Source organism: Eptesicus fuscus, chromosome 9 (assembly GCF_027574615.1).
Source record: "Eptesicus fuscus isolate TK198812 chromosome 9, DD_ASM_mEF_20220401, whole genome shotgun sequence".
In the NCBI taxonomy this organism is placed as follows: Eukaryota; Metazoa; Chordata; class Mammalia; order Chiroptera; family Vespertilionidae; genus Eptesicus; species Eptesicus fuscus.
Window position 1 is genome coordinate 100,197,592 of NC_072481.1, and position 21,721 is coordinate 100,219,312.

At 42.6% G+C, this 21,721-nt stretch overlaps 1 protein-coding gene and 1 pseudogene across 1 annotated transcript; both read right to left on the reverse strand.

Moving 5' to 3' along the window:
• Window positions 1–2,298: 2,298 nt before the first annotated feature.
• Window positions 2,299–6,524, reverse strand: LOC129150265 (sulfotransferase 1C4-like; annotated as a pseudogene).
• A 4,317-nt stretch (window positions 6,525–10,841) lies between these two features.
• On the reverse strand, window positions 10,842–20,509 carry LOC129150336 (protein FAM98C-like). Its single transcript, XM_054721339.1, has 6 exons — window positions 20,492–20,509; window positions 13,225–13,509; window positions 13,016–13,093; window positions 12,822–12,938; window positions 12,316–12,483; window positions 10,842–11,017 (listed from the first exon to the last, which is right to left on the reverse strand). The coding sequence occupies exons 1-6, from the start codon at window positions 20,507–20,509 to the stop codon at window positions 10,874–10,876; spliced, it is 810 nt and encodes a 269-aa protein (XP_054577314.1). The 3' UTR covers window positions 10,842–10,873.
• Between the last annotated feature and the right edge of the window lie 1,212 nt (window positions 20,510–21,721).

Genomic DNA, 21,721 nt, shown 5'->3' on the forward strand with positions numbered 1-21,721 from the left:
TTGAGGGGTGGTGCCACCTCAGTGAAGGGGTGCTGCACTGCAGGGTACTGGACTGACTGATGTGATTCAGAGAAGCTCCCAGTGCTAATGGGCCTCACTCAGGCGGCCTTCACACTTCAGAGGCAGTGACTCCTGCTCCTGCCTTGACCCAAAAGCAAGCTCGCGACACCCTGCCCCATGGCAGAGCATGCCTAGGCAGTGAGTGGGAAGCCTTCCACCTGCTTCGGAGAAGGGGGGGCAGTAAAGATTGGGGGGGGGGGAAAGAATGTGGAGCATCCACAATGAAGAGGTGCTTGAGAAAGAGGCTCGGAAGCCTGACTGGAAGGTTTGTTCTGTTTGCTGGGCTGCTGCCCCTTAGGAAGTGCAAAGAGCATGGCTCTGAGGGCTTCCTGTGTGCTGAGTCAAGTTCCACAGCCAACTGGAATTGGCCTCAGTTTTCTGGTCTGTAAAATGGATGAAGCATGTCCCAGTGCCTTCACTGAGCTTTGATGGCCAATTGAGATACTATATAAAGAAAATGAGGGAAGAAGTGAGAAAGAAAAGGAAGGACGAGCAACACAAAAAAAAGACTGAAAGGAACCTGTAAACCCATTGTCACTTAAATAGGGAATATAGTCAATAGTGTTGTAATGATAGTATATGCCAGGTGGGTACTAGAAATATCAGGGGAACACTTTGTAAAGTATATGATTGTCTAACCACTATTCTGTAACTAATATAAAACCTGAAACCAATACAAAATAATGTTGAATGTAAAGAAATGAAAATTGGAGTGAAATTTTTATAAATTTCAAAGTTTAAATAAAAGTTGTAAAGGAAGGAAGGGGAGAATAAAAAGTGTTTTTCATTTTGCCTCTTCATTAAAAAGACAGTTGTCTTTATATGGTGCTTTTATACTTTTCTAAGTCATTATCTCATTTTAATTTCTGGGCAACTTAAAGACAAGATAAGTATTCCCTCCACTATTCAAAGAAAGGAAATCTTGGTGTCTGGTCCTAATGATTCAATCGTCAAGCCCTTATTGTAAAGCAGGGTTAGTAAAATTTTCTGTGCAGGGTCATATCTATACTAATAAAAGCCTTGGGGGTGATCAGGCCAGCAGGGGATGGTATTTGGGGGCAATCAGGCCCGCAGAGGAGCAGTTAGGGAGCAATCAGGCCAGCAAGGAAGCAGTTAGGGGGCAATCAGGCAGGTAGGTGAGCGGTTAGGAGCCAGCGGTCCCGGATTGTGAGAGGGATGTCCAACTGCAGGATTAGGCCCGATTCCTGTGGCCATCCCCCGAGGGGTCCCATATTAGAGAGGGTGCAAGCTGGGCTGAGGGACACCCTCCCCAGTGCACGAATTTCGTGCACCGGGCCTCTAGTTTGTGTATAAAAGGCATTACACAGTTAATAAACGCGCTACAGTCTCTCGATTGACTTGTAGACTTCCAGATCCCGCTGTCCTGTCTTTCTTTTCTCAAATCCCACCTCCCTACCTCAGCCCGGTTCAACCTGTCAGGATGGCCCTGGCGCAGGAAGTTGCAGGTGAGACTATGTGAAACATGAACTCATGATCCCGTATACATTTTGATACATGGACAGCTATAGCCAATGAAATATAGCAATTTTCGGTTCCCTGTTTCAATCTGTGAGTCCCTGTTGGGCCCATACACTATAATTTAAATGTTTTATGTTCAAATTTATGCCATTGTAACAACCTGGTTATTATTTAACAGGAAAGGAGGAAAGGGAAGACTAGATAATATAGGCATATTATTTATACAGTTTTGCTAAAAAAAAGCTGCATTTAACATTCTTCAAATGTGTTCCCAGCTGATTGACAGGGGAAGTGACTGGACAAGGCAGTTTATACGCATGTCCAGTAGGGTCTGAGTGACATGGGAAGGTGCCTATCTGTCTGCTACTCACACCTGGGAACAAATCAGTGACGGGAATGGGCATGGCTACTGCAAGGGTATGAAACCTGAATATTTAAACACGTAGACAAAGACGCACTCTCCTCTCTCTCTCTGCATGCCAGGTTCCTGGCTCTCCTGTGTCAGGGGTGTGCTCCCCTTACATGGCCCATGGCCATGTGGAAACCACACAATGAACTAATTGACTTTAATTAGCTTGGATGCTGAACTACACCCAACTGCAACTGCAACATGGAACGGAAGCTCTGGACACTGGCCTTGCTTTTGGCTCTGCTGGAACCCCAGCTGTACCTCTTTCAGGACTGGCTTAAGGGACATTGGAAACTGAGGAATGTAACTTCATGCAAATAAATCCACACCTCATTCTCCTGTAGGGACTTCTGAAAATTTTTATTTCAGTGGTGCTCCAAGAACCTCAACCCCACTCCCACAGTGATGGGGAAATTTTATTCTCCGGTAACAAAATAGGAACACATTAAACATCACTGCTCCTCACTGTCTTCATAGAAGAGGTAGAGAATGCGGTGTTGGTCTTTGGCTTCCCACCATCCTTTTGCGTGGTCATACCAAGAAACCCAGTACACTGCAATACAGGATGTAAAACAGGACAAGTCACAGAAGCTCAACCAGCAAATATTCCATTGAAAAGATAATTCCCGAACGTCACATTGATGATTCCTTCACAGTAAAGAAGGCAGATTCCATGCTGTACTAAGAAAGTGATTCTTTCTTTTTATAGTGTTTGAGGGTTTTGATAAAGGAAGGATTCAAAGCTGAATTTTCATACGTTCCCCAGTGAGAAAATTCTCAGAATAGTCTTCTGAGAATAGGTTCCTGGGGCAGGAAGTGCTTTATTCATCCTTTGGAAATGGTAATAAGACATCATATTGTCCTTGAGATTTCCTGCTACACAGATTATCTGGGAATGGTGGGAGGAGAAGAAATACAAACAAGATTAGAATTCTACATGACTTCTATTGCCCAGACAAATTATTTTAAGGTGGATCCATTTTGTATAGGTGAATCTTTCTGATGCTGCATTCTTGTGATGTTGGTGTTTGTGGGAGATGAAAGGACTCATATCAGAAATGCAGCGATTATTGTGAAGAGGTGAACTATTTTTTCTTTAATAATAAGTGAAGTGTTTTAAGAAGAAATAGATTGAAGACCAGAGTATAACTCCATTCCTTTTGCAGCAAGTGGATGGGAAGATGTGTTTTCAGGGTCTGTGGTGAGGGCATTGCATTAGCTTGTTCCAAACCTGTAAAATTGATTTTTTTATCACTTCCCACTATTTTCCTCTGTTTGCTTCTGATAGATCCTCCCTTCCCCCAACTGGTGGGCCGAGTATGATGTAACCTGCAGCCGGGAAATACCTGAGTGCCTAACCATGTACCTGATATGAACTATACATTGAACCACCAATCAGCATCTGCCTAATACCCTAAGCCCTTGTCCCTAAGTACCTGAGTGCCTGACTATGTACCTTATATGGACCATACATTAAGCCACCAATCAGCGCGCACCGAGTACCCTAAGCCCCCATTCCTTCCCATTCCTCCCCTCAAAAGGAGTGCTCACCTCTGCACGGGTTGCTGCTCTCCCCTTGTGAGACAGCCCGGCAGATCTCTTTCCTCTAATAAACCCTGTAATACCTGGTTTTCGGCTCCTGACTGATCTTTCAGCTTTGAAATACTGCTGCTTTCATTATTACTACCTTAGAAACAATTGAAAAATTTAAGGCAGGTGTAAGAGCATTGTAACTGCCTGTAGTTCTGATCTGAGAGAATATGTCTAAACTATGAATTAATTTTTTGGCTTGAACAATTTCTAACCATAAAAGACAACAAACCAAATAAATAAAAACCTAAAAAATTCAATTTTTTTGCCCATGAAATTACTTAGGCTCATCCTTGTGGAGTAAAAGTAATTTCTAATTGGAGAATCAAAATTTAACTTAATTTTGTATAAACAGTAATTCCATTAGAAAATGTTTGGAGTACAGCAATCACAAGATATACAGTAGTTGTTTTTTTAAAGACAAAGTTATAAAATACATCAATAATTGTTTGATGCCCTAGCCGGTGTGGCTCAGTGGATAGAGCGTCGGCCTGCGGATGGAAGGGTCCCGGGTTCGATTCCCGGTCAAGGGCATGTACCTTGGTTGCAGGCACATCCCCAGGTGGGGGGCGTGCAGGAGGCAGCTGACTGATGTTTCTCTCTCATCGATGTTTCTAACTCTCTATCCTTCTCCCTTCCTCTCTGTAAAAAATCAATAAAATATATTAAAAAAAAAAATAATTGTTTGAATGCCTAGAATTTTGAGAGCGCTATTTGATAGTAAACATTCTAAGTATATATTTAGGAGTACAATCAAGTGAGGTTATTCCATACTCATCAGATCCTATGGATAGGATTATCCATTCAATGAAAGGAAATTGCCCATGAGTAGGTGCTTCTTGACTTTTGTCAACATCACCTTCATTTTGTATTAAGTCCACTATCTTCCAAGTTTATGTTGTTCCTTATTCTGCATGGTAGATGAAGATGTAGAGACATTTAGTATACTATACTAGAGGCCCGGTGCACAAAATTTGTGCACAGGTAGGGTCCCTAGGCCTGGTTGGCAATCAGGGCCGATCTGGGGCAGAATAGCAGGGTGAACAGGGTACCTGCTCTCACCTGCCTTGGCCTGGCGCTGCCCGCTCACCTGCTCCACCATCCCACCATGGTCCCATTCTCATTGGGGCCCATCAGGGCTGGCAGTGCCTGCACTGTTGCCTGCTGCCAGCGCCACATTGCCAATGCCCATCATGTTCCGCTCCACCCCCGGTGGTCAGTGCACATCTAACTCTCAGTCGAACTCCCGCCCATGGGGACAATTTGCATATTAGCCTTTTATTATATAGGACTAGAGGCCCCGTGCATGAAAATTCATGCACTGAAGGGGGCGTCCCTCAGCCCGACCTGCCCCCTCTCACAGTCTGGGAGCACTCAGGGGCAGGAGGCAACCCAGCAATCAGGGGAAGGCGATGCCCCATCCCACCTCTGCTGCTGCTACTGCTGGCAGTGCAAGCCTCAGCTGGCCTTGGTTACCTGAGCCTCAGGTGGCCCTGGTTACCTGTGCCTCAGGCGGCCCTGGGTGGCTGGGCAGCCACCATCAAGGCTTGCCTTCACCTTGGGCCAGCCCTGGGTGGCTAGGGGCCTGAGGGAACTGGGGGACTCTGGAGGCAGTCGCGTGGAGCGGCTGGGCCTGCCTGGGGGTGGGCCTTGCCTTGCCACACGCCTGCCGCCCTGGTGTGGCTGAGGGGACTGGGCACCGCCATCTTGTGGCTGTGGGCACCACCATCTTTGAGGGCAATTAGCATAACCCCTCCTTATTGGCTGTGGGTGCTGCCATCTTTGCGACAATGTGAGGATCAATTAGCATATTCCCTCTTTAATAGATAGGATTCCTTAAAAGATGATCAAATACTTGTTAGAACATCTATGTGAATTTTGAAGCTAGGTTTATAATGAAATTCAGAAAACATAATTCTTTATATCTTGTTTTATAATATAATTTTTTATAAAAGACTACAATATGAAGTAGACTTTATATGGATAAATATACAGTTCATTTAATACATTAATTTGGGTTGTTATCCTATTGATTTAGTTGCATTGTTTTTTAGAAAAAATAGTTCTCTGACCCTGAACTGAAGACTTTTGAGGGCTTCTGTGGGCTGTTGAGGTGAAATCAGTCTTGCAAAACCACAGCTTCCCTAATTATTCTCCAAATCAGCCTAGAGATCCCTTTTCTAGCTCACTCAAGTTAGAAATGCTCATCAATGGTGTCATGGAAATGAGACAAATATTTGAAACTGGACTGGCAAGGCAAATTTACTTCTGCAGAATGGTGCCATTGCTGGCTGAAAATCACGGTCTGCCCTGCCCCTCATTCTGACTCTGCCTTGATTGGTCAGAGCTCAGAGCTCAGAGCTCAGGTTCACATTATTGTGCGATTGGCTAATTCAGAGGAAGGGGAGGGGTGAGGTGGAGCCTAAGATGGCAGCAAGCTCTTTTCTTTGACAGAAAAGATTGCTGGTTCACTCTCATACTCATACAAAGCAGCTTTGTACAACAGCTACAATAAAGGTCTGCATTGGGAATAAATAAATCAACAAGGCCTGCCCTTTGATCTTGACTATTTTATTCACTCTCTTCTGGGGAAGTAAAATAATAATATATATTACAGGAAGAATTAAATGCTTAAAAATTGTAAGTCATTTTAATATTTTTTGTGTAGTTTCAGTTTCTACAATGATTTGCCTTAGCCATATCACTCTGCCCAGCATGTATTTTCCCACTCAAATGCAAATCAATTTTACCTCATTATTAATGCATTTTCCCACTTTCCTCCCTAACTCTTCTCCACCTCCCAGGTCCCCTTCCCCCTGCCTACTGTAGGATAGGTAGAAATAAGATCATCAGGCTCTGCATGGAAGTGCCAGGTCTGATCCCAGATGTCACAGGTGGGTGTGGGTTGAAGAATTCCCTTCACATAGTTGACAATTAAGTGCTCTGTTCCATCAAAATTTAAATCTTTCAGTTTGTTTACGGTCATTAATGTCAGAAATCAGAGTACTATTCCAGATAAACGCATTCCTGATATAATACAGACAGTGCAAACTCTGACCACAAGCCCTGCCTGGGGCAGCCAGGAGAGGCTGCAAGTCAAGGGAAAGCGCCAAGGCCTGTTGGCCTGCGGTCCAGGGCGGGACTGTTTAGGGCTCTGTGCGCGGGTTCCCCAGCTGGCCCCCGCCAGACTGTGACGTAAGGCCCCGCCTTCCCAAGCCGGCCTGCGTTTGTGCTCAGTCCTGCTTCTCTGTGTCAGCGTGACTGAAGCATAGTGGTCCCTCCTTTGGAAAAACTGCTGTTTGAACTACTCTTATTCTTAGTCTCTTATTCTGTAGGTCAGCTCTGTTATTTTTAGACTGTAAAATAACTTTGTTTTTTGCTTGAATAGAAAAGATAAACTTAACAGTCTGACCTTGCAAGCTAGCCATCTAAAGGGGCTGACACACTATATTAATTCACATATTCTGCCAAGTGTTTGTTCATCCAAGGTTACAGGTATTTGATTAGATATAATATGTACTCAAAGTTACAAGTTGTCTGTATAGATATTACAGGTGTTTGATTAGATATGTGTATTCAAGGTTACAAGCTGTCTTACACAAAGAACTGGAAGGATATAAAAAGGAAATACTCCCTCCTGTGTTGTTCAGAATTTGACAGAGGTAATCTGCTCTGAACCTGTGCGCAATAAAGATGACTCCTAACTAATTGGCTCATTAGGCGTCTTGTCTAGCTCGCCGATTTTCGATACAACATAACAAGAGTCAGTGCCCAGTGGTTCATATGTCGTATCTTTGTGCTCATAATATAACTCTCAGATACTTTAATTTGTTGTTTCTTCTGGGAATTTTAAGCTAAATGAAAAGTTGGAGAGAATTTGCCAGTAAAATTTCAGATTACAACATAGACTAACTTCCCTTAAAGGCTGAAGGGAAATTTCTGTGGACTGTTAATAATGCGGTCCTAGATTTTAATCTCCCAGCATAAATTTCCTAAAGGTTCAGATTTGCTATTTTTTTAAGAGTAAAACAAATAATGGTCTGTCAGAGAAGGTTTCCTTCCTTTTGCAGACCATTTAATATTCGTCTCAATAGGAGTCTCTTCATAGCTATTAAAACATGTATGTCTCAAAAGCAAAATGTTTGCAAAAACTCTGGAGTTGCAGAAGATGGTGGTGTGTTAGGACACACCCCCATTTGCTTCTTCCTTCTTGCAGTTCACTCCCCAGGCTTATGCCCAGTCCCCGGTAAGACTGGTTTCCTTAAGAGCCTTGGGGCTTATTTATGCTGCTTGTTCCTTTCCTTGGAACATCCTGGCTTCTGTCTGAGTTTTTTTTTTCCCTCCAAGTTCAACCACAAACTCTTCTTTGCTGACTATCTATAAATAGGCCAAACTCTTTTTAGTTTTTAACTGCTCAATTTTTCTGTCTCTCCTTGTGATATAATAAAGAATATATCTGTCTGGTCCTTGTCTCTGATTCCTGGCAGAGAGTTTCAAAACCTTTGGAAGTTCCTGTTACCAGAGTGTCTTTGGTTATTCATGAGTCCCTTTCAACCATACCTAAGTATAATGCTAATGAGGTGACTCTCCTGGTGGCCCTAGAGAGCTGCAGAGTAGGGGCTGGCCACACCCAAAATATCCAGCACATGATTGGAGGGTTGGAATTTTCAGTCCCATCCCCAGCCTCCAGGGAAGGGAGACGGGGTAGAGACTGAGCTCAATCATGTGGCTAATAACATGATAAGACCCCAGTAAAACTCTGGACACAGAAGCATCATTGGTTGGTGAACACGTGATGTTCTTGGAGGGTGACATGCCCAGATTCCACAAGAAAAGGGCATGGAAGCTCTCTGCCCTCTCCTCCAAGACCTTGAACTATGCGCCTCTTCCATTTGACTGCTCCTGATTCTATCCTTTATGATTAAACTGTGAGTAGAGTGCTTTCAGTGAGTTCTGTGAATAATCCCAGTGAATTATTAAACCTAAGGGGATTACGGGAATCCCTAAATTTACAGCTTGTTGGTCATAAGTGCCGATGATACGGAGACTTGTGGCTGGCATCTGGAGTGGGGCAGTCTGTGAAAGGTTTTGTCCTTAACTTGTGGGGTCTGCACTAACTTCATGTGGTCGGTGTCAGAATTGAATTGAATTAGGACACCTGGTTGGTGTCAGAGATTGCTGTTGGAACACCTCTCCTGCCTCCAGCAACCTTCAATGGCTTTCATAGAATCCATTCTGTTCCCATAGTCATGAATTTGCATAAATCCCTTCCCACCCAAACCTTTATAAGATCCCGTGAGAACCTTCATATAGAGGCCTCTGCCTGTACCCCAAGTTAAGCCACACTTGTTGCCTCTCAGAGGGCTGCAGTCCAAAAGGCCGTTGTCTATCCTGGCAAGCACCAGGCTCACTCCAGTGTTGCTTTTCCTGGTATTCTCTTTGGCTCTTGCATGTCTGGTTCTTGTTAGGTCTTTGCTTCCTTCAAGTCTTCTTTAATGTCTTCCTTAAATGTCCCCTTTCTGAAGAGGGCTTCCTTGAACTTCAATGTCACATGAAGAAGGTCCCCAATTTCCTTGCGTGTAGCACTTTCCTTTCCTTTAGAGTAGCTATTCAAATTTAGTTGTGTTTTTTTAATTGAGGTAACATTGGTTTATTACACTGTATAGGTTTCATTGTGCAACATTATATAATTCGACATCTGTTTATACTACATTGTACTCAACACCAAAAGTCTGATCTGTTGTCTGCCTCTATGAGTTTGTTTACTTGTTTGTTTGTTTCTTTACTTTTGTTTTTCATTAAAAATATGTATATCACGTATGAGTGAAATAATATAGTATATGATTTTTCTTTTATTTTTAAAAAATTTATCTTTATTGTTGAAAATATTACAGATTTTCCCTTTGTGTTTTTTTTTCCATTGACCCACTCTACTCCACACCCGCCCTTCCCAGGCCTTCAACACTCCATTGTCTGTGTCCATGGACTGTGCATATCTATACTAATAAAAGCCTCGGTGGCCCTCGTGCCCTCACATCATCACAAGATGGCCGCTCCCACATCGTCACAAGATGGCTGCCCCCACGTCATCACAAGATGGCTGCCACAAGATGGCTGGCAGGGAAGGGCAGTTGTAGGCGATCGGGCTGGCAGGGGAGCAGTTAGGCATCAATCAGGCAGGCAGGGGAATGGTTAGGGGGCGATCAGGCTGGCAGGCAGGTGAGTGGTTAGGAGCCAGCAGTTTCTGTGGGATCGGGCCTAAACTGGCAGTCAGACATCCCCCGAGGAGTTCCAGATTGGAGAGGGTACAGGCTGGGCTGAGAGACACCCCCCCCAAAGCATGAATTTCGTGCACAGGGCTTCTAGTATGCATATAAGTTCCCCAGTTAATTGCTCCCTAACCACCTCCCCACCCCAATCTTCCCTCTGAAATTCATCAGTCTGTTACATTCATCTGTCTCAGGATCTATTTTGTTCATCAATTAATTTTGTTCAGTAGATTCCACATATGAATGAGATCATGTGATACTTATCTTTCTTGAATTGGCTTATTTTGCTTAGCATAATAGCCTCCAGGTCCATCCATGCTGTTGCAAAGATAAGAGTTCTTTCTTTTTTTACAGCTGCATAGTATTCCATTGTGTAAATGAACCACAGCTTTTTTTATCCACTCATCTGCTGATGCGCATTTGGGCTGTTTCCAAATCTTAGTTATTGTAAATTGTGATGCTATGAACATAGAGATGCATATATTCTTTCTGATTGGTGTTTCTGGTTTCTTAGGATGTATTCCTAGAAGTTGGATCACTGGGTCAAATGGGAGTTCTATTTTTAATTTTTTGAGAAAACTTTATACTGTTTTCCACAGTGGCTGAACTAGTCTGCATTCCTACTAGCAGTGTACTAGGGTTCCCTTTTCTCCACATCCTCGCCAACACTTGTCATTTGTTGATTTGTTGATAATAACCATTCTGACCGGTGTGAGGTGATACCTCATTGTCATATTAATTTGCATTGCTGATGTTCAGTGACTTTGAGCATTTTTTCAGATGTCTTTTGGCCTTCTATATGTCCACTTTAGAAAAGTGTCTATTTAGGTCCTTTGCCCATTTTTATTTTTATTTTTATTATTATTATTTTTTTGTCATAAATTAAATTTATTTTCCAGAGAACATGGTCCTTGATGTTAAATGGTGGATGGGGGCGGGGGAGAAAATTAAGGCCTCAGGAATAGGAGATGTGGCGTCTGGGTGTCAAATGCCAAGAAACACCCTCAAATTGACTCCCCAGAGATTATCAATGGTATCAGCATCTCACAGAGGACCCAGTCCCCCTTTATTTCTTTTTCTTCTTACCGCCCCAGCAGTGGCGGCCGGCCTTCCTCCCGCCTCCATTATCTCTTCTGCTCTGCCAGCTGGGCATCGGAGCCTCCAACTCATTGGGACGTCCCCCTCGGTCTGGCACGTTGCCCATGAGCACCTGAGAGTTGATTTAGACTTTAGTTTCAGAGAAGAAAAGTATCTTGAACAAGGGGGCCAGAGCCAGGGAACAGCATGAATTTAAAAAAGGGCAGATGTTGCCGAAACCGGTTTGGCTCTGTGGACAGAGCGTCAGCCTGCGGACTCAAGAGTCCCAGGTTCGATTCCGGTCAAGGGCATGTACCTTGGTTGCGGGCACATCCCCAGAGCTGGGTGTGCAAGAGGCAGCTGATCGATGTTTCTCTCTCATCGATGTTTCTAACTCTCTATCCCTCTCTCTTCCTCTCCTGTAAAAAATCAATAAAATAAAATAAAAAAAAAGGCAGATGTTGACTATTTGGGTACAATAGGTGGGATGGTCTGGGGCAGTGGTCGGCAAACTCATTAGTTAACAGAGCCAAATATCAACAGTACGAATGAAATTTCTTTTGAGAGCCAAATTTTTTAAACTTAAACTATATAGGTAGGTACATTGTTATTAACTTAATTAGGGTACTCCTAAGCTGGCCTTTGCTAAAAACTCAAGGGGCCAAAGAGCCACATGTGGCTCGCGAGCTGCAGTTTGCCGACCACTGGTCTGGGGGGCTGGATTGGTGGAAGATACAGGCCTGGAGCGTTCAAACTGGGTTCCAGGGCCTCAGGAAGAGGGAAATAAAACTGAGAGTGATGGCAGAGGCCCAAGTCCCCACCAATAGTAATAAGGACACCTCAATTTATGTTTATTTTATATTTGGCCTTTGTATAACATTTCCAGTAAAGCAGCATATTTTTTTTTCTAAATATCCATCACTTGTGCATCACCTATAATATTATTTACTTACTCTAGTTCCTTAAAGCAAACAACTTTCGTAAATTTTACTTCTCTTTGCTGTGCTAAGACTTCATTCCCTAGTATTCACATAAGTATAAGACTATTTAAACAGAGGTATGAGGCCAAATAACAATCATTTAAACAGAGGGTATCTCTGCTTTTAAAATGGCTGAAAACTAACATAACAGAGTGAGGTGTTGGGGGAGGAGTTTAAGCCAAAGCTGGAGAGCTGGGCCGGGGGCTCAGCTGGACTGTTTGAAAGGCACTGGGGAGACACAGGAGGGTTTTTAGCGAGGTGGGGACATGGCCAGATTTCTGAGTTAGAAATATCCTTCCAACTGCTATGTGGAGAGGGTGGATTAGAGGTGACGAATCCAGAGGCTAGGAAACCAGGCAGAGGAGAGGACCAGGCCGGGCCGAGGTAGAGGGTGAAAGGCCAGTCTGAAGGCCAAAGATGCTGGGGCCCTTCCCCAGCCCCAGATGCCCACCTTGTTGATGGCACAGCTGGTCCCTCGGCGGGCAGCCTTGCTCGTGGCTGGGACAAGACGAGACAGATCAGCTCGGGCAGCCAGGATGTGTGCAATGGAGACATCCGATTCTGGGGTCAGCGTCTCTCGAATTGGGATCAGCACTGCCTTCATGGCCTCCCCTTGGGCCTGGGGGGTTGTGAGGGAACATGGAGAAGGTACCCAAGAGCCCATCAGGGTGGGAACCTCTCATTTTTGAAACATTTTTTTTTCTCACTCAGGGTCTCACTTCCCGCTTCTCTCAATAAGGGGTATAGCTCTGAAAACACTCCCAACTCAGCGCTGGGAATTCTAGAATGCCCTGGAGGCCCCGAGATTCTAGGGCCCCAACCTCACAAGATCCTACATTGTCCTGGACCTCAGAACATGCAAGAGGGTAATATTCCTGGCCTTCGTTCCGCTGCCCTGCAGGGGTAGCTCCCACCATTGGGCCTCCTTGACCCCCTTCCAGGGCCCTATGCCCACACCTCTGCCCGATCACTCCAGTGGAACGCAGATATTGTGAGGTCCAGGCGCTTGAGGAGGAGGCAACGGCGGCAGCAGTACTGATCTCCCAGGCTTTGGCACAGGGACTCCAGTGCTTCCTGGGGAGAAGGGTCTTGGTCACATCACTCCCATCCCTGAATGAGGACACTGTTTGCACACAGCCACACAGTCTTACCCATCTGGGTGCATCTAGTGGGTAGCTTAGAAGGGGCTGCAGGGATCCTGGGGGCAGGGAAGGCAGCAGCTCTGAGACCTGATGGGAGAAGTCAAGAGGCTGAATGACCGCAAGAAACTGTGGGAATTCTCCGTGGGCCCTAGTTTCCTAAAGGCCTGAGGACCCAGACCACGGGCGGCTCGGGTAAGGAGAGGACTCTTGCTTTCTACCTTGGCATGCAACTCCCACAGCAGCCTGCTGGCCAGGGTCCCCAGCGTAGGTCTGAGCAGCCCCAGGGCTTGGAGGGTAAGGATCAGTTCCCGAACCATGCCATCTCCCTCCTCTGCCCCTTCCCCATAGGATGCGGGCACCGCTGGGGGCGGATCCAGCCGGTGGTGCAGGCGGAGGAGGCGGGCAGCCTGGAGTTCTGTGCAGAGAAACCCTAAAAGCAGGGAAAGGGAGTGGCCCAATCTAGGCGTGCTCCCCGCCCACCCACCTGGGCCAAAAAGCTGCTCCTGCGGGGCGGGGGAGGGGGGCGTTGGGGGAAGGGACGAAGCTCCTGCAGCTTCAAACCCCCTTTGCCCATTTTTAAATTGGATGTTTGTCTTCCTTTTGTTAAGTTGTAGGAGTTCCTTATATATTTTGGAAATGAACCTCTTATTGGATGTATCATTAACCAATATGTTTTCCTGTGCAGTGAGCTCGCTTTTCATTTTGTTGAGTTTCTTTTGCTGTGCAGAAGCTTTTTATTTTGATGTAGTGTTGTTTGTTTATTTTCTCCTTAGTTTCCTTTGTCTTAGAGATGTATCAATAAACATATTGCTTCGAGAGATGTCTGAGATTTTACTGCCTATGGTTTCTTCTAAGATTTTTATGGTTTCATAACTTAAATTTAAGCCCTTTATCCATTTTGAGTTTATTTTTGTGTATGGTGTAAGTTGGTGGTCTAGTTTTATTTTTTTGCATCTATCTATCCAATATTCTCAATACCATTTATTGAAGAAACTCCCTTGACTCCATTGTATGTTCTTCCTTCCTGTGTTAAATATTAATTGAGCATAATGTCTTGGGTCAATTTCTGGGGTCTCTGTTCTGTTCTTGTGCCAGTAGCCAGCTGTTTTGATTATGGTGGCTTTTTAGTATAACTTGATATCTGATACTATGATTCCTCCAACTTTGTTCTTCTTTCTCAAGATTGCTGTGGATATTCAGGCTCTCTTTTGATTTCATATAAATTTTTGGAGTGTTTGTTCTAGATCTGTGAAATATGCCATTGATATTTTAATAGGAATTGCATTGAATCTATAGATTGCTTTGGTAGTATGGACATTTTAATGATGTTGATTCTACCAATTCATGAACATAGTATATTCATCCACTTGTTTATATCTTTGTCTATCACTTTTTTTTAGTGTTTCTTTTTTTAATTTTTATTTTATTGTTTAAAGTATTACAAATAGTAGTATGTAGAGAGCGCCTGGGAAGGCACAGGGGCATTTCTTTAAATTGTCAGCTGAATCCAGGGCAGTTGGCAAAGCCACCTGCTGGAAACATTCTGCCAAAAGGCGGAAGTGTTGTCAGTTTGACCTTCATTTCTGCCCAGGTGCTGGGGAGTGGGTTTGATTATGTAAATCCAGCCTAGCACCAGGAATGAATAGGGCCCGGGCCCACCCAAGAATGCAAATAATCTCCTTTGTCTTGACTTTTAGTAAAACTTCCTGGTATTTGGGGTGTAAAATAAACACGCTGTATGGGCTCTGGGTCACTGTTCTTGTCCCTGTCCATGTCAGAGGACAGTGGTCCCACCTAGCCCCAGCTTTTTCCTTCTATCTCTATGTCTGTCTCTTTCATTTTCTCAATCCCCAGCCGCTCCTACTCAGGAACTGGACCACTCTCTAGCCGCGCTGGATGTGGAAAAGAGAGAACTATTTACAGTAGTACATAAGTCTCCCCCCCCCCTCACCCTCCCCGCCCCATTGACCTTCCCCGGGCCTCTGCTACCACCCAGCACATGTTCTCACCACCCACCCCCCCAACGTCTTGCATCCATTGGTTATGCTTATATGCATGCATACAAGTCCTTCGGTAGATCTCTTACCACCACCACCACCCCTCCCTAGCCTTTCTGCTGTAATTTCACAGTCTGTTCAATGCTTCTCTGCCTCTGTATCTATCTTTTTGTTCATCAGGTTATAATGTTCTTTATTATCCATAAATGAGTGAGATCTTGTGGTATTTTTCTTTCACTGACTGGCTTATTTCACTTAGCATGATGCTCTCCAGTTCCATCCAGGCTGCTGCAAATGGTAAGAAGTCCTTTTTTATAGCAGTGTAGTATTCCATTGTGTAGATGTACCATAGTTTTCTAATCCACCCATCTGCTGATGGGCCTTTAGGTTGTTTCTAAATCTTAGCTATTGTAAATTGTGCTGCTATGAACATAGGGGTGCATATGTCCTTTCTGATTGGTGTTTCTGTTTTCTTGGGATATATACCTAGAAGTGGGATTACTGGGTCAAATGGAAGTTCCATTTTTAGTTTTTTGAGGAAACTACATACTGTTTTCCACAGTGGCTGCACCAGTCTGCATTCCCACAGCAGTGCATGAGGGTTCCTTTTTCTCCGCATCCTCTCCAGCACTTGTCTTTGTTGATTTGTTGGTAATAGCCATTCTGACAGGTGTGACGTGCTACCTCATTGTTGTTTTGATGTGCATCTCTCGGATGATTAGTGACTTTGAGCATGTTTTCATATGTCTCTTAGCTTTCTGAATGTCCTCTTTCAAGAAGTGTCTATTTAGATCCTTTGCCCATTTTTTGATTGGATTGTTTATCTTCCTTTTGTTAAGTTGTATGAGTTCCCTGTAAATGTTGGATATTACACCCTTATCAGAGATAACATTGGCAAATATGTTCTCCCATGCAGTGGGCTTTCTTGTTGTTTTGTTGATGGTTTCTTTTGCTTGCAGAAGCTTTTTATTTTGATGTAATTCCATTTGATTATTTTCTCCTTAGTCTCTCTTGCCCTAGGATCTGTGTCTGTAGAGATATTTTTACAACATATGTCTGCAATTTTGCTGCCTATGGAGTCTTGTAGGATTTTTATGGTTTCCCGTCTTACATTCAAGTCCTTTAGCCATTTTGCGTTTGTTTTTGTGTATGGTGTAAGTTGGCAGTATAGTTTTGATTTTTGCATGTATCTGATCAAATTTCCCAGCACCATTTATTAAAGAGACTATTTTGACTCCATTGTATACTCTTGCCTCCTTTATCAAATATTAATTGAGTATAATGGCTTGGGTCAATTTCTGGGTTCTCTATTCTGTTCTATTGGTCTATATGTCTGTTCTTGTGCCAGTACCAGGCAGTTTTGAGAACTGTGACTTGGTAATATAGCTTGATGTCTGGTATTGTTCTTTCTCAGAATGGCTGTCTTTTTTTATTCCAGATGAATTTTTGGAGAGTTTGTTCTAGATCTTTGAAATATGCCATTGGTATTTTAATAGGTATTGCATTGAATCTATAGATTGCTTTAGGAAGTATGGACATTTTAATTATGGTGATTTTACCAATCCATGAATATGGTATGTTCTTCCATTTGTTTATGTCTTCCTCTATCTCTTTTTTCAATGTCTTGTAGTTTTCCAAGTACAGGTCTTTTACTTCCTAGGTATCTTAATTTTTTTGATGAAATGGTGAGTTCATTATTGGTGTACAAAAAGACCATAGATTTCTGGGTGTTAATTTTGTATCCTGCTACATTGCCAAATTCACTTATTAGGTCTAGTAGTTTTTTGATGGAGTCTTTGGGGCTTTTTATGTACAGTATCATGTCATCTGCGAATAAGGGCAGTTTTACTTTTTTTTTTTTCCAATTTGGATGCCTTTTATTTCTTCTTGTCTGATCGCTATGGCTAGTACTTATAGTACTATGTCAAACAGGAGTGGTGAAAGTGGGCATCCTTGTGTGTTCCTGTTCTTAGGGGAAATGGGTTTAGTTTTTGCCTATTGAGTATGATGTTGGCTACAGGTTTGTCATATAGGGCTTTTATTATATTGAGGTATGATCCCTCTATTCCCACTTTGCTGAGAGTTTTTATCAAGAAATGGTGTTGGATTTTGTCAAATGTGTTTTCTGCATCAATTAATATGATTATGTGATTTTTGTCTCTCACTTTGTTTATGTGATTTGTGGATATTGTACCAGCCTTGCATCCCCAGAATAAATCCCACTTGGTCAAGGTGTATGATCTTTCTAAAGTATTGCTGAATACAATTTGTTAGAATTTTGTTAAGGATTTTAGCATCTATGTTCATTAAGGATGTTGGCCTGTAGTTCTCTCTTTTTGTGGTATCTTTATCTGGTTTCAGGATTAGGGTAATACCGGATTCATAGAAAGAGTTTGGAAGTGTGCCTTCCTCTTGAATTTTTTGTAGTATTCTGAGGAGAATAGGTTTTAATTCTTCTTTGAATGCTCGGTAAAACTCCCTTTAAAGCTGCCTGGACCAGGGCTTTTGTTTGCTGAAAGTTTTTTTTATTGCTGTTTCAATTTCTTCGGTAGTTATTGGCCTATTCATGTTTTTTTTATTCTTCTTGGTTGAGTTTTGGAAGCTTGTATTTTTCTAAGAATATGTCCATTTCATCTAGGTTGTCCATTTTGTTGAAATAGAGTTGTTCATAGTATTTTTTCATAATCATTTGTATTTCTGTGGGATCAGTTGTTACTTCACCTCTTTCATTTCTTTTTTTTTAAATATATTTTATTGATTTTTACAGGGAGGAAGGGAGAGGGATAGAGAGCTAGAAATGTCAATGAGAGAGAAACATTGACCAGCTGCCTCCTGCACACCCCCCACTGGGGATGTGCCCACAACCAAGGTATATGCCCTTGACCAGAATCAAACCTGGGACCTTCCAGTCTGCAGGCTGATGCTCTACCCACTGAGCCAAACCTGTTTCGGCTCTTTCATTTCTGATTTTGTTTATTTGGGTCCTCTCTCTTTGCTTTTTGGTGAGGCTGGCTAGAGGTTTATCCATCTTGTTTATCCTTTCAAAGAACCAGCTCTTGGTTTTGTTGATCTTTTGTATTTTTTTTTTCCGTTTATTTCCACTCTGATCTTTATTATTTCCTTCCTTCTGCTTACACTGGGCTTTTCTTGTTGCTCTCTTTCTAACTCTTTGAGTTGTAGGGTTAGATAATTTATTACCATTGTTTCTTGTTTTTTGAGGTATGCCTGTAGAGCTAGGAACTTCCCTCTCAAGACTGCTTTCACTGTGTCCCATAGATTTTTGGAATGTTGTGTTTTCATTGTCGTTTGTTGCCATGATGCTTTTTTATTTCTTCTTTGATCTCTCTGGTAACCCAATCATTGTTTAATAGCATGCTATTTAGCCTCCAGGTGTTTGGTTTTATGCCATTGTAATCTGAGAAGATGCTTGATATGATTTCTATCTTCTTGAATTTGAAGAGACTTTGCCTGCATCCCAATATATGGTCTATATTTGAAAATGTCCCATGGGCATTTGAGAAGAATGTATATTCTGTGGCTTTGGGTTGAAATGTTCTGAAGATGTCAATTAATTCCATCTGACCTAGTGTGTCATTTAGGATTGATATTTCTTTGCTGATTTTTTGTTTAGAGGATTTGTCCAGTGATGTTAGTGGGGTATTAAAGTCCCCTACTATGACTATATTGCTGTCAATCTCTCCCTTGATATCCTCCAGAAGTTTTTTGTAATGTATTTGGGTATTCCTGTATTGGGTGCATATATGTTTATCAGAGTTATTTCTTCTTGTTGGATTGCTCCCTTTAGTATTATGAAGTGGCCTTCCTTAACTCTTGTTATTTCCTTCACTTTGAGATCTAATTTGTCAGATATAAGTATTGCTACCCCAGCTTTATTTTTTATTTCCATTAATCTGAAATACCTTTTTTCATCCCTTCACCATCAGTCTGTGTGAGTCCTTTTTTCTGAGGTGGGTTTCCTGTAGACAGCAGATATATGGGTCACATTTTCTTATCCACTCAGCTACCCTATGCCTTTTGATTGGGGCATTTAATCCATTTACATTTAAAGTTATTAATGATAGGTCTTGTTTGTCGCCATTTTTATTTTTTATGCCTGTGTTCCTTCTTCATTTCCTATTTCTTCTTTTTATAGCAGACCCTTTAGCATTTCTTGCATTGCTGATTTGGTGGTGATAAACTCCCTTAGTCCTTTTTGATCTGTGAAACTCCTGATTTCACCCTCAATTTTGATTTATAGCCTTGCTGGGTACAGTATTCTTGGAATCACACCCTTCCTTTGCATGACTTTGTATATTTCATTCCATTACCTTCTGGCCTGGAGAGTTTCTGTTGAGAAATCAGTTGCTAGTCTGATGAGAGATCCTTTGTAGGTAACTTTCTGTCTCTCTCTGGCCACTTTTAAGATTCTTACTTTGTTGTTGGTATTCATCAGTTTAATTATAATGTGCCTTGGCGTTGGTCTTTTGGGGTTCATTTTGTTTGGGACTCTGTGAGCTTCTTGGACTTGAGTGAGTTTTTTCTTCCCTATATCAGGGAAGTTTCTGTAATTATTTCTTCAAACAGGTTTTCTATCCCTTGCTCAGTTTCCTCTCCTTCTGGCACCCCTATTATGTGGATGTTGTTGTTTTTCATGTTGTCCCAAAGTTTGCTTAGGCTCTCCCCTTGTTTTTTAAGCTTTTCTTTTTTCTAGATGCTGCTCTGTTTGGGTATTTTTTTCCTACCTTGTCTTCTAGCTCACTGATGCGGTCCTCCGCTTCTTCTAGTATACTGTTGATGCTTTCTATTGAGTTCTTTATTGCAGTGATGTCATTTTTCATTTCTTCTTGGTTCTTCTTCATTTCCTCTTGGTTCTTAACACATATTGTTGAATTTGTCTTCCAACCTTTTCAGTGATCTTATGACCATTTCTCTGAATTCTTTCTCTGACATATTGCTTGCCTCCATTTTATTTACTTCCTTTTCTGGTGATGCCTCCTTTTCTTTCATATGTGGGCTGTTTCTTTGTCTCCCCATGATTGCTCCTCTCCAGGTGTCTGGTTATGTAGCTCTCTCTCCTGCATTGACTTTCTCTGGGTGAAATCTGACCTTCCCAAGAGAAGGTGAAGAGCTCATCTGAGTCCACATATTCACACTCCTTGAGACCCAGTGTTTGTGGGTTTGCAGTAGGTCCTTCGGTGTTGTGGTTGTAGGGGTCCCGGGAGGTATCTGATTCTTCTTGATTGAAGGTAAGGCTAGGCTTCCAATCACAGCCCCTCTCCCCTTCTAGATAGCATGGTCTCTGCGGCAGAGCCAGTCACTCCGGGAGAGATTTCAGCAGCAGTGGAGGCTGCCTGGTCAGGGGAGCCCAATCCGGCAGTCCCCAACAGTCCCTTGGAATATAGCTGTCCCTCACTCACAAATAGACACTCCCCGTACATCCACACACTCTCCTTTCGTTCTCTCACTCACACACTATCTTGCAGCCTGCCTTCCCATCGGCAGCCATCTTCGATCTCCTGTCTATCACTTTTTTTCAATGCCCTGTAGTTATCCAAGTACAGGTCTTTTACCTCTTTTGTTAAGATTATTCCTAAGTATCTTAATTTTGATTTTGCAATGGTAAAGGGGATTGTTTTTTTTAGTTTCCCTTTCTGAGTGTTCATTATTGGTGTATATAAATGCCATCAATTTCTGGGTGTTAAGTTTGTATCCTGCCATGTTGTCAAATTCATTTATTAAATCTAGTAGTTTATTGATGGAATATTTAGGGTTTTTTATATATAATATCATGTCATCTGCGAATAATGACAGTTTAACTTCCTCTTTTTCAATTGGATGTCTATTTTTTCATCTTGTCTGATTGCTATGGTTAGTACTTCCAGTACTATCTATATATATAAAAGGCTACTATGCAAAGTGTCCCCTTAGGAGTTCGACTGGGAGAACAAGAGTTCAATCGCTTGCTATGACATGTGCTGACCACCAGAGTGCGGCACGGAACATGGCAGGCAACCTGTGGCGGTGGAGCACTGAGGGAATGAGGGAAGAAGGAAACGGAGAGATGGGAAACCTGATCCACCCTGATTGCCGGCCAGACCTAGGGACCCTACCCATGCGCAAATTTCATGCACCGGGCCTCTGGTCTTGAATAAGACTGGTGAAAGTGATCATCTCTGCCTTGTTCCTGTTCTTAGGAAAATAGTTGTAGATTTTGCCCATTGAGTATGATGTTGGCTGTAGATTTGTCATATGTGGCTTTTATTATGTTGAGGTCTGCTCCCTCCATTCCCACTTTGCTGAGAGTTTTTATCAAAAAAGGTGCTGGATTTTGTCGAATGCTTTTTCTGCATTAATTGATATGACCATGTGATTTTTGTCTTCCAATCTGTTTATGTGAAGTATCACAGTTTTTGATTTGTGAATATTGTATCAGTTTTGCATCCCTGGAATAAATGCCACTCGTCATGGTGGGATGTTTTTAATGTACTGCTGGATCTGTTTTGCTAATATTTTGTTGAGGATTTTAACATCTATGTTCATCAGAGATATTAACCTGTAACTCTCTTTTCAGTGTCTTTATCTGATTTTGGAATTAGGGTAATGCTGGCCTCATAGAAAGAGGTTGGAAGTGTTCCTTCCTCTTGGATTTTTTTGGAATCATTTGAGGAGTATAGGTGTTAGTTCTTCTTTGAATGTTTGGTAAAACTCCCTTGTGAAG

Bases quoted from the DNA above. Each gene is read 5' to 3' on its own strand.
- LOC129150336 (XM_054721339.1), bottom strand. The intron at 12,484-12,821 runs GTGTGGGCATAG...ACAACCCCCCAG, and splicing joins ACTGGAGTGATCGGGCAGAG to GCCCAAGGGGAGGCCATGAA. The intron at 11,018-12,315 runs GTGGGCATCTGG...ATCAACTCTCAG, and splicing joins CCAGCTGTGCCATCAACAAG to GTGCTCATGGGCAACGTGCC.